General features: G+C 39.5%; 1 protein-coding gene across 2 annotated transcripts in view; it reads left to right on the top strand.

Annotated features, from left to right (window-relative positions):
- Positions 1-12,542, top strand: part of KALRN (kalirin, RhoGEF kinase) — a 797,511-nt gene that overhangs the window by 485,695 nt on the left and 299,274 nt on the right. For both annotated transcript variants that reach the window (XM_006884214.1, XM_006884215.1), the window contains exons 22-25: positions 6,972-7,154; positions 8,492-8,610; positions 11,329-11,395; positions 11,984-12,093. In XM_006884214.1, coding sequence (XP_006884276.1) covers positions 6,972-7,154; positions 8,492-8,610; positions 11,329-11,395; positions 11,984-12,093 — 479 coding nt within the window. The remainder of the gene's footprint in view (positions 1-6,971; positions 7,155-8,491; positions 8,611-11,328; positions 11,396-11,983; positions 12,094-12,542) is intronic.

Below are 12,542 nucleotides of genomic sequence, written 5' to 3'. Positions count from 1 at the left end.
CAAAATCAGGTGAAAATGGAGTTGTCCAATTTGCTGGGGGAGGGGGAAGATTTGAGGGTAATTGGAAGAATCTACTGTGAAAAATAATGTATTCAAATTTTGTAAGTAGACTAGTACAAAAAAAATGAAAGACATAAAAACCCAAAATCAGATGAAAATTACTTTTTGACTTTTGAAGGAACTTTTATTTATCCATATTCTCCAATTAGTGATAATAATGACTCATTGATGAGTTAAATGGTATTAGACCCCTGGTGTTCTTATCCACACAGAATGGGCCATAGCAGATACCCTGGACCTCTTGTTAGTGTTAAGTACCTTCAAGCTGACTCAGGCACATAGCCGCCCTATGTGCAACAGATTGGAATCTTGCCCAATCCTATGCCATCTTTGCAATCTCCATCGTGCTCAAGCTCGTTGCAGTCACTGTGTCAGTGTATGAGGGTCTTTCTCTCTTCCTTTGACCCTCTACCGTTCCAAGCATCATGTTTCTTCCAAGCACAGGCTACCACCACAGAGTGCGTGCCCAAAGTATGTGAGGCAAAATATCACCTTCCTTCCCTCTGGGAACACCGTGGCTACACTTTATCCAAGCAAGAATTGTTGGTCTCTTTGCCAGCACCACAATACACCACCATCAATTTCTTCTTCAGCCTGTCTTACTCATTATCTAACTTTCACAATCATGAAGCAATTGAAAATGCCCTGATTTGGTCTGTTGCACCTTCATCTTGAAACTCACATCTTTGTTCTTTAGCACTTTTAAGGGGACCTTGGCAGCAGATTTGCCCAATACAGTAAATTTCAATTTCTTGACTAGTGATTCCATGGCCATTGGTTATGGATCTGAATAAAATGAAATACTAAACAACTTCCATCTTTTTTCTTTTATCATGATGTTGTGCATGGGTCCAGTTTTGAGAATTTTATTTCCTTTATAGACTTCTTAAGATCTACATCGTGTCCATAATCAAAGGGGAAACGTGGAGAATTATCAAATTTAGTGCATCCTTCCTTTAGAGAATTACACTGCCAACACAGAGGTCCATGGTTTGAATCCACCAGCAACTCTACAGGAGAAATATGGGCAGTCTCCTCCTGTGCAGTTTACTGCCTCTGAAAACCCACTGGATGATCAACTATGAGTCAGTTCCAACACAGTGGTACTAAAGAGCAGCAACAAGTTAGTTGTGTGAGAGTAGAATTGTGCTTGTTAGAATTTTTATGTGGTTGCTCACTATGATTTTGATTTGTATTTGCTTAGTGACAAAGTATTTTAAAAATATTGATAAAATATTTTTAAATTGGTAATTTTATCCATGAAAAGGAAAGAAATCATGAGCTAAATTAAGTCTTGAATCTTGTGAATGAAAGGGAATTGACTAGTAATAAACATGACTGGCATTTTAGAAAAAAATACCTATATCGTTTGGGAAGCTAGCTAACAATGAGAAGAAATGCTGTGATTTTAGACTAAAGAAAATAAAATCTAAAAAAGTTTAGGTAGAATTTGTTGTTGTGTTGTTGTTGTCATGTACTGTCAAGTTGGAATCGATCCATAGCTGACCCTCTGGCAGGTTTTCAGAAGCAGTTAATTGCACGGGAGGAGGTTGCCCATCCTTCTCCTGAAGAAGGTAAAATATAGGCATAAAAAAAAATAAGCATGAGTCTGTTTCTGGAACTCTTAAGAAGAATATAACTCACATGTAATGGAAATGTTTGAACAGTCTTATTACTTGATAAACAGTGACACTGTTCCCTGTGGAATGAATATGAAAATGCATCTCATGAAACCCTGTATAAAGAGCTCTTTATTAAACTTACATGTACATACTATATAATAAATACAAGTAATGTCAGTAATATGGAAGACTGCAGTGAGATGAGGAGCCCTGATGTTAGCAGTGGTTCAGCCCTCAGTTGCTAACTACAAGATTGGTAGTTCAAACCCACTACTGGCTCCAGAGGAAAAAAGGCCCTGCACTCTGCTTGTGTTAAGATGATTGTTGTTGTTGTTGTCAAATGTCATTAAACTGGCTGTGACTCATAGCAACACTTCATTCTGTGGAACAAAACACTCCATGGTCCTGCCCTATCCTGACAATTGCCGCTGTGTCTTGGACCCATGTTGCAACCATTGTGTCAGTCTTTCTCCTTGAGAGTCATTCTCATTTTCACTGATCCTATAAAGGAAACCCTTTGGGGGCATACTCTTCCTTATCAGTCACAATCAGCTCAACAGCACACAACACCACGATGAGATTATGCAAATATTATCATGAGGCTGAATTTTAAGGATTTTGGAAATGTAGCAAAGACTTCAAAAGGACTTGTTAAAATTTTTATCTTATATTTCTTTGCTTACAAAATTCATATACATTGTTTTTCACACTATTCTTCATTCACATTGTGTTTCATACAGTCATTCCCATTCATTGTTTTATAAAATTAATCACCATTGAACTATTTTAAAGCTTTACTGTAAGGCTTACTGATTGGGTCAGGTAGTTTCATAATAGCTCGTGTAGAAAGAAAATGGAATCATTGAACCTATAGTTTACCTCTATATTTTCTAACAAACAGTATAGAAATCAAAACAGAAAGGGAGATGTATAGAGCCAAAGATAAGTGAGTTTTTCAGCTCAGAACTTACAGACGAATGAATTATTTCCCCTAAGGCACCATTTTGTCTATACTTCTGAGCCTAACAACAATAAACCTCTATGGGCAGATTCCGACCCTGTCAGTCTATATATGTTACTGTCTTTGGGCAACACTTGAGTTTCAACTAGCTTATATCATGAGGGAGGAAATATACTATATGGCTATGTGTAGAAATAAAGAACATAGATTTGTAGCTATTTAGCCAGACCTCTCAGAAACTCAGGAAAAGCTGAATGAATGACTCAGCCTGCTGGGAGGACGCACAGTTTGACTTGTGGCGGTGAGAACTGGCGTGTCATCCAAGACTAGAAGCCGATCCAGCAGCTACATTACCTTGATTATTTCCTTGCAGAAAGGGATCAAACATCTCTGTCCTGTCCCGCCATCACTCTAGATCACTTTTGCTTTTCTTCTCCCCTCCGTTTCCTGTGTTTTCACCTCAACTCTTCATCCATCCTCCCAAGTTTTTAACTCTGCAATTTAAATTTTTTTTTTAAAGCCCTATTGAATCAGTTTACTGTCATCCTCATTTGTACTGAGGTTTTAGGCCAGGATGTGTCTAAGTCATTCGTGCCACCCACATTCATGGACTGCCCTCAGCTCTTTGTTAAGTTTTGGATTTTTGTTTTTCATTTTTAAAATTTTATTTTATTATTTTGTGTGCGTGTGCTTTCAAATCAGGTCTGACTGGTAGAGGAGGAGATTGCCCCTCCTTCTCTAGCAGAGCATCTGGTGGATTCGAACTGCATACCTCTAGGATTGCAGTGCAGCTTCTTGCCACTAGGCCACCAGAGCTCCCTTGCCCTCAGCTTTTTACTTGGTAATTTCATCAGCTTTGGTCACCTATGTTTAAGGAACCATGTCACTCGCTCACACACACATTGCTGTTAAGTTGAAACCAACACATAGCTAACCTGCTATTAGGTTTCCATGGCTGTAAATGGTACAGGTGGAGAGTGCGTCTCTTTCTCAAGAAAATCAGATAGTGGATTCAAACCATCAGAAAGATGCAGATTTCCAATTAATAGTGCAATTTAATAATCATTTCAGGCTACTCTCAAGAAATCCACATTATAGTGGCCTCTCAGTGGACTACATGGCCCAAATTCATCATAAACTTCTGCCCAATAGAAATCCTCAATTCTAGCCGATCTCACTTCACTCACCCTCCAACATACGATGGACACATTCATTCACTTATTCATCCATTCAACACTCAGGGTGTGCCTGCTTAATACTTCTAGAACTAGAATTATACGACTATATGACACTTACCTTTGAGGTGTTCATAGCCTAATGAAGTAGTTCCATAAATAATTCAGTGTGATTCATGTTAAAAGAGGCACAGAAGTAGTGCCTCTGTAGGAACACTGGGAAAAGTACCCTCCATGACCTTGTGGGAAGGAACAATGAGAAAAGGCTATCTGGTTTGTGAGTCGAGGAGGAGGAGGAGGTCCTCATCACCGCAAGGAGGCAGACATGTGAAGTTCACCAGGCCTGAATTCAAGGGTCTGTGGAGAGCAGTGGAGACGAGAGCTGCCTCTGCATGGGTAGATGCAGCCACATACAGAAGACTGTCAGCACTGCTCATTTTATCACCTGTTTGCTTCCTTGGCTTCCACACACACCTGGAATTCTCTTGGCCATAAATCATTTTCCCTGTTGATTCTACATCACAGTGTTGGTGCTTTAGGATATAATTTCTTCTCGCAGGGCTGTCTGTAAGGCTGCTGCCACCGTCTGGCTGCAAAACCCTGTCTCACAGGTGAAATTGTCTTATTAAGAGGATAAATAAGTATTTTCACCCCTCTTACATTAAAAAAAAAGATCTCTTGAGGACAGTTACAAAAAATTGTTCTGTTTTACATGAATAACAAACCTAAGAAAAATTATACAGAAATAAACCCAAAACCCTTAATGTAATAAAGCAGAGTCTTTGTTGTTAGGTGCTGTCGAATCCGGTATGACTTAGAGTGACCCTGTGAACAACAGATCTGAACCCTAATCTATCCTGCACCATCCTTGTCAGCTCTGACATCCGCGAGCCCATTGCTGCCGTAATGATGTGAATCTATCTCAGTGGGTGCCTACCTCTTTTTAACTGACCCTCCATCCTTCTAAGCAGGATATCCTTTTCCAAGGAATAGCCTCTCCTAGAAAAAGCTTTAAAGGTTTCTTTTCTCAACCAATTCCCAATGCTGCTCTCCATTAAGTCAATGTATGACTGAGGAGTCATTTCTCCTGTCCTCACACCCAGCTCTTTCCCTTCACACCCAAGCTCCTCTTGTCTGTCATCTCCCAGCCCTGCCACCTGCCACCACCTCAAATACAGGAGGGGTGGTGTCTTTGGCAGTGAGATAGAGTCCTCACCCCACCCTATTCCCCCCCCCATCCCTTCCTCCTTCTCCCCCTCCTGCAAGAATCAGTCTCTCCTGTGAGGAGCTGGAGAAGGCGAGGAAAGGAGTGAAATGAAAAGAAGAAGAAAGAAAGCCCCTCTGTCGTCTTTCCTATTCCTCCAGGGACTTTCTGCCTCGGTTCTCTTTTGTTGTCCAGATTGTCTAAACCTTGGACCTCTTTCCTCTAGATGAGAAGATATTTTTTTCTTTTCAGGAAGTTATTTAGATATTCATTTCTTTCTCTTAAGAAAAAAATCTTCCTTGGTAGATTTCAGAATGTCTAAATCCAAACATAAACAAGTGATTGCTTGCTTCAGGACTCCCATTTCCTTTCTTCACCAAACTCGAGTTTCTCCTCCTCTGTGAAACACTTCTTATCCATGCCAGCCTACAGTGGTGTTCACATTTTACAATTTCTGCCATGTTAACTACACTTACTTCTCATTTTGACATTCAATTACATAATGCCTTGAGTGGTTTAGCCATTCAGTGTGAAAAATATTGTCCCCTCCAGAGATTACAGATTAGGGGGAATGATATTTTTTTCTTCTTCTTCTTCTGTTTATCCCCCAAGCTTGTCCCCTTCACCCTTCCTCACATAGCTGTAGACACAACAGATATTGAACAAATGCTTGCTAGCAATTAAATTAGCCCAATTTAGCTTATTTACCTTATTTAGCCTTGTAATAAACACAGCTTTATGGACCCTTCTCTCCTTATCTCAAATGGAAAGACAAAACAAGATCCTAGTGGTGAAATTGAGAGTTTATGTTTATGTCATCTAGTTAGATTTCTTTAGATCTTGACACAAACCAAATTGTATGATATCCAGAAAGCCTATCCCAGATGGGATGGTTGAGGTGAAGAACATGGAGCTAATTAGGGATCAAGACAACCAACTTAGCCCTTGGCAGCTAACTGACTGTGCAAACGTGGGCAAGTCCTAGCCCCCACCTCCACCCCAAGCTTCCATTTTTTTCGCCTGTGGTTGAGGGAGACCTTGCCACGTCTCTCCTCTTATATCATGGCATGTTTTATATTTCAGATGGTCTTCAAATGTGACATTAACATACTCTGTGAACTGACAAGCACTTTATTAATTCAAGGGATTCTTTATTTGTATCATACCAATCATCTCAAACCTGGTTTGAATTGTAACTGAGTCAGAACCAACACATAGCAGACCTTCCAGCAGGCTTCCAAGCCTGTCAGTCACATGGGAGGAGATTGCCCATCTTCCTCCTGCGGAGCCAACGATGGAGTCAGCGTGGCTGAGAAACTCCACCTTTCGACCTGCCCTGCCGCTCAGCTCCCTGCAGACTGCAACACGAGACACACACACCCCCATATCAATAATGACATCATCATAATAATCATAGCAGCCAGTAGTTACTAGAAGCTAACTTGTCAGGAGCGGCCAGTCCTTAGAAAAAGACATCATGCTGGGAAAAGTGGAGGGTCAGAGAAAAGAGAGGAAGGTCCTTAACAAGATGAATTAACACAGTGACTATTACGATGGGCTCAAGCATGTCTTATTGGAAAGGGCAAGGTTCAGATCTGTTGTTCACAGGCTCACTATGAGCTAAAGTTGTTGGCACCTAACAACAACAACAACACAGCTGTGTCCCAGGCACTGACCTAAGCATTTTACATTATTGCCTCATTTAATGCTCACAGCATTCCTAGGCTATGGGAACTCTTCTGATCCCTATTTTATAGAAGAAGGAACTAAAGCACAAAGAGTTTAAGTAACTTGCTCAAGATCTCTCAGTTCGTAAATGGCCAAATTGGAACACAAGCATAAGCGATCTGATTAGGAGGGATCTCTGGCTTCTGCGAAGTTGACAAGTTTGTGGTTAGGGGCATAAGAGCTAATGTAAACTAATACTTCACAATCATCTTTTGGGGCAGCAAACGAAGGAGAAGGTGAAACTTCTGATTCAGCTGGCTGATAGCTTTGTGGAAAAGGGCCATATCCATGCCACAGAAATCAGGAAGTGGGTGACTACAGTGGACAAGCACTACAGGGACTTCTCCTTGAGGATGGGAAAGTACCGGTACTCCCTGGAGAAAGCCCTAGGAGTCAACACAGAGGTAGGACTAAGACCTCCTCCCTTCTCATCTCCTTTATCACCTTCATCAGCACAAAAGAAAATGCTGGGCTGGGCCCTCCGCAGGGTGTGCAGAGCAGTCCTGAGCTGTTCTCTGATGTGTTCACTTTGTGTGGTTTTACTAATAGAAGAGACTTTACTGAGTCAGACACCTATTGTCTCCTACAACTAATTTACATATATAATATGTATTTATATTATAATGTATATTTATCACATGTCTATATCTATATAATTAGGCAGGAAAAAAAATGACCGAGAGGCAGAGTTGTGGCTGTAGAGCTAGAACTTGGCCCTGTGTAGAACCCTCTGTTCCCTTTGAAGACTGAACCCTTTATCTTGGCTTAATCAGCACCTCTTCCATACAATTATGTTAATCAGCAAATGATTAGAATTCCATGTATCTATAATAATGCTCTTTCTACAATAAGGTGCAATTTGTGCAAAGGCTTTTTGACATTTCAACTAAAAAGAGGTACTATTTGCTAAAAAGCAAGGGAAGATTGACTTGTAATCTCTTCTTTATAATAGGGGTCAGTGGCCTATGAATTAAAAGCTAAATACAGTCTGGCAATTTAATCCTAGGATTTCTAATTCTTAAATCTTTAAATAGGCTCATGCTCTGAAGCAGGGTGGCCTAGAGAGTTACATGGTCAAACCACTAAAGGTTGAAGCAGTTAACATCTCTCCCAGGCTTTAATCTGTGGACTTTGGGTTTTTGGTGGGTTTCCTCCCTTTTCTTCTCTCTCTCTCTTTCTCTCTGTCTCGGTTACTGTCATATAGAAAGACAAATGATGGTAGAACTAAGCAGACATGAGCAATTAGAAAAGTTAATAATTGTTCTACCATTTAGCTTTCTATTTCCATGGGGAATTCCTTGTTTTAATAAAAATATTTGCCTTGCTTATTTTCCTTGGACAAATGACAGTTTTCTATGTCTTTATACATTTCTGCTTCACATCTACTTTAATGGTTATGAATCAATCTTAGGCTAATTTGTGTGTCTGTGTGTTTGGATTTAATCAAAGCAGAAGGCCTTGGGGAAATAGATGCATAATTATCAAATGTGCTCGTTGTTTTTTCTTGCTGTGGATATTATCCCTGTACATTCAACCCTGTTTCTTATGTATATTTCTCATTTGAAAAGAAAAAAAATTCATCCCATGAAGAAAAGTGAGTATGGTTAGCAGTATGTGGAGCTCTCGCCATCTCCTTAGCCATTCTGTCTCCACTGTTTTCCTATTGACTGCCTCCCTAAGTGCTGCTAACATGTTCTTTCAAAGCATCCTCAAGGTGACCTTTATGATATTTCTATTATAGGATAACAAAGACCTGGAGCTGGACATCATCCCGGCAAGCCTTTCAGATCGTGAGGTCAAGCTGCGGGACGCCAACCATGAAGTCAATGAGGAAAAGCGGAAATCTGCTCGAAAGAAAGAGTAGGTATCTGGGACCAGGCTTCCCATGATTCAGCTTGGTTTTCACTGCTATTTGCCCCTTTTAACAACTGAAAGATTATTAAGTCTCCAGTTCTGGATTTCACCTGATTTCCCTTAATATAGCACCAAATGTGTAAAGAAAGCTCTTCTGCTTGGATTGTCAAATTTCATACCACAATCTCAAATCTCAGCATGAGTTAAATATGCTTTTCCCCTCCAAATTTCATTCTTTCTTCTAATTTACCCATTCTTGTCAATAATGTCACCATACTTCTAGTTTCTCAGTGTTAGAGTTGTGAAGTAAGCTTTGAGTTCCCTTTACCTCTTATGTCAGATCTGTCACCAATTTTTACTTTGAAATTTCTCCTGGATCAACATTTATCACCAGATATCTGGGTTATTTAGAAACTCTCCCTCAGCCTTCTTTTGCTGTCACTTTCCCAATTTACTTGAGCTTTAAATTTCCCAATTTAATGAGATCATTTGCCTTTATAATTTTTTTATTACTAATACTATCCCCATTATAACCACCCTTAAAGTCATGAGCTGAATTAATTTTTTAAATAAAATTTTTATCTTATGCTGGTTTACATACAAAGTGCGTATACATTGTTTTTAGCACTGGATCTTTCCCATTTCCTTAACCCACCCCTCCCTCTACCTATCAAATTATGCAACTCTATGATTCCCCCAACAACTCTGCTCCCCCCCCCTTAGGTCCTCAAACATGTTTTACTAGTTATCTTTCTGTTTCTACATAATGGTCTTCCACAGTATTTATGAGACTGAGTTAATTCACTTAGCATAATACTCTCCAGTCCCTTCCAAGTTAGGTAGTGATTTACAAAATCATTGTTCCTGCATGCTGCACAGTATTCCATCATATGAATGTGCCATAATTTTGAGCGCTGAATTTTATATAAATGTCTTACACATATTTTTATTAAACTATCTTCCCATCATTTATCTCAGGTATCTGTATTTATTCTTCTCTTTTTAGCAGATGAAAAGTAAAACTTAGAAGAGCTAAGTATCTATCTCCAAATAACAAAGAGAGTAAATGATAAAGCCAGAATTCAATCCTGGTTCTGTCTGACTCTTCAACACTATGTACTGTGACTCATTACCATTACAGCTCCAAACCCACAAACAGGTTCACACCCCAGGAAAATATCAAGGCATTATTATTTGGCTTTGTCCAAGTTAATCTTATTTCAATTGGATATAACCTTATTTCCAATTCAAATGGCAAAATTTGGTCCTATCACTTTCATTAACTTCTTTCAGGTTTAAAGAATAAGTTACACACTATTGTTCAGCCAATGTTCTTAACCTAGAACTTTCTTTTAAAATTTTTTTTTTACTTATTCATTGTTGTACATTTTGGAACTCCTTTTTGTTTATTCTTTTTATTTTCTTTCTACACTTCCTCTTCCTCATTTTTCCTTCTGTTTTATTCATCTCTGAGGTGAAAAATCACAGACTTTACATCTTTGGATCCTACTGGTTCTTCAAAAGCCAGTTATCATTTTACTGAGTGAACTAACTCAGTCTCATAAGGATAAATACTGTATTAAACCATTATTGTACAAATAGAAGGATAACTAGTAAGATGTGTATAAATGTACAAAAGGAGAATGGGAGAAGGGGCAGGAAATGGAAAAGGGAGGAAATCTTTAGGATAGCTGAGTTTAGTGGACAGATGGGAAGGTGGGGTTTGAAAGAATAGGAAAGATCCAATGGGGACTTGAAAAGACAGGGTAATAATAGGCATCGATCAATAATAGTTAATTTTATAAATTGTAATGTATATGAATGATTACGTGAAACACAATATACAGGAATGTTGCACAATGTTTACCAATTTTGTATCCAAACCAATATAAAATAAAAGGTAAAGTCAGCTTATATCCTACCTCTTTATCTTCAACCTCCATTGTCATTAGTCCTCCCTGTTCTAAACTCTGACACTTTTTCCCCCTTGTATGGTTTCACATTTATTCAACTGCTTCCTGAGCACATCTAATGAGATCATAAACTTCTTGAGGGCAGGAGATATTTTATACCTTATTTGAATCAAAGATATATAAGAGGATGAAGATGTCATAATTATAAAAAGATTGAGGAAGTTCATTGAATGTGGAGATCGAGGCCTAGGGAAGGGCAAGATGTTTTCTAAAATCATGCCCCAAATCAAGAGTGGCTGTGGGACCAGAATTCCAGTTTCCATATTTGAAGTTGGATAATTTCTCTCTGGGCCAGAAGAAAGTAAAATGGGCTTTGGGAGGTCTTCCAGTTCCTGATAGACTCTCCCTGACTTGGTTTATATTCATATTTCAAGAGAGTCTTTGTCTAGTGAGGAGCGGGATCTCAAAAGGAGAGGCAGATGAATGTCGGTGACCTGGTTCAGGTGAGAGAACAATTAGAGGAATCATCTGTGTTTGGGGGGGGGGGACCAAACAAACAAACAACTAGCAAAACACAGCTATACAGCTATGCAGCAGAGATACCAAACAAGTGATCAAGGTGAGAAGGTATCTCAGAATGAAACTCAAAGGGAAGAAGTTGTGAAGAAAAAGAAAAGACAAATGTTGGTAAAGGAGAAAATGAAGGCATTCAAGAATGCTCTACATAAATGCTAGAGTATGGGAAGTGAAGTTTTAAGAAAGCGAAGTATTATGTCTGTAGCTAACTGATATCCCGTCTGTTTCCTTCTAGATTCATTATGGCTGAACTACTCCAGACAGAAAAGGCTTATGTAAGGGACTTACATGAGTGCATGGAGGTAGGTGTTACAGTCGTCGGTTCACACTTGTTTCAGGTAGATGACATTCTTGCCCTATCTGAAGTACTAAAAAAAAAAAACCCATAACCCTCCAGCACTTTTTTTCATCTTCCAAAGCATAGCTAATAAAAAAGCTAGTCAGAGAAAACCTTTCCTCTTAAAGTCAACAGTAATTGCATGGGCACTTAAAGTGCTGTTGAAAAGAAAGTTTAAAGTTTTAACAGATGATGCTATACCCGGGGTGGGGAGGAAGATATGAGACATTTCTGTTCAAAGTACAGTCTTTGAATTTAAGCTGGGTCTGAAAATCTCTCCTTTCCCTATCTTCACCCTACACACAAACAGACACACACTAACAAGAAGCAGTATGGCATTTATGCTCTTAGGATGAGGATGTGAATCTCCCTACAGCTGTTCAAGATACGGGAATATTTCTATTTTACTGCTCTCTATCCTGCTGATTTCACACTTCACTGTTCATTCATGCCTAGTCTTGGTTTTGCTCACCAGAGTGAAGACTTGCCTTGTTGGTTTGTCTGTGGCCCATGTCACAGTGCTTATTGTCAATGAGACTCTCCTGTCTTCCAGACCTACCTTTGGGAAATGACCAGTGGTGTGGAGGAGATTCCCCCTGGGATCCTGAATAAAGAGCATATCATCTTTGGTAACATCCAGGAGATCTACGATTTTCATAACAAGTAGGTTGGAGGAGGGTTTCAGCAGTGCACACATAGGGCTATGCATACCAGACAACAGGGGTTGCCAACAGGTGGATCAACGCTGAGCGGTAAGTCTGACCTGGAACAGTTTCCGAGCCAGTTACTGTTGGACTCCTTCCTCCCTCATCCTCCTTTCTCTTCACTTGTACAGACTCCTTAATGGAGAGAAAAGCCAGGGATTTGACAGTATCCTTCTCTCATTCTTCTCAGGGACCTAACAGACAATGTCTACATATCCTCTGATCAGAGTGATTACTAGGCTTTGACAGAATAATAGTAGCCTTTCGGAAGGCTTAACATTAGGATTCATTTGTGGCTAACCACCCTACCCTGTGGGATTTGGGCTTCAAATTACATTAAGGTTTTCTTTCAATTTAAGTGTTTTTGACATCCCAGACTATTCTTTAATTCTCACCCCAATAAAACCA

The sequence above is a fragment of the Elephantulus edwardii genome, unplaced genomic scaffold (genome assembly GCF_000299155.1).
Source record: "Elephantulus edwardii isolate Elephantulus edwardi_28Jun2011 unplaced genomic scaffold, EleEdw1.0 scaffold00032, whole genome shotgun sequence".
Taxonomy (NCBI): domain Eukaryota; kingdom Metazoa; phylum Chordata; class Mammalia; order Macroscelidea; family Macroscelididae; genus Elephantulus; species Elephantulus edwardii.
This window is presented reverse-complemented; position numbering and strand designations above follow the sequence as displayed.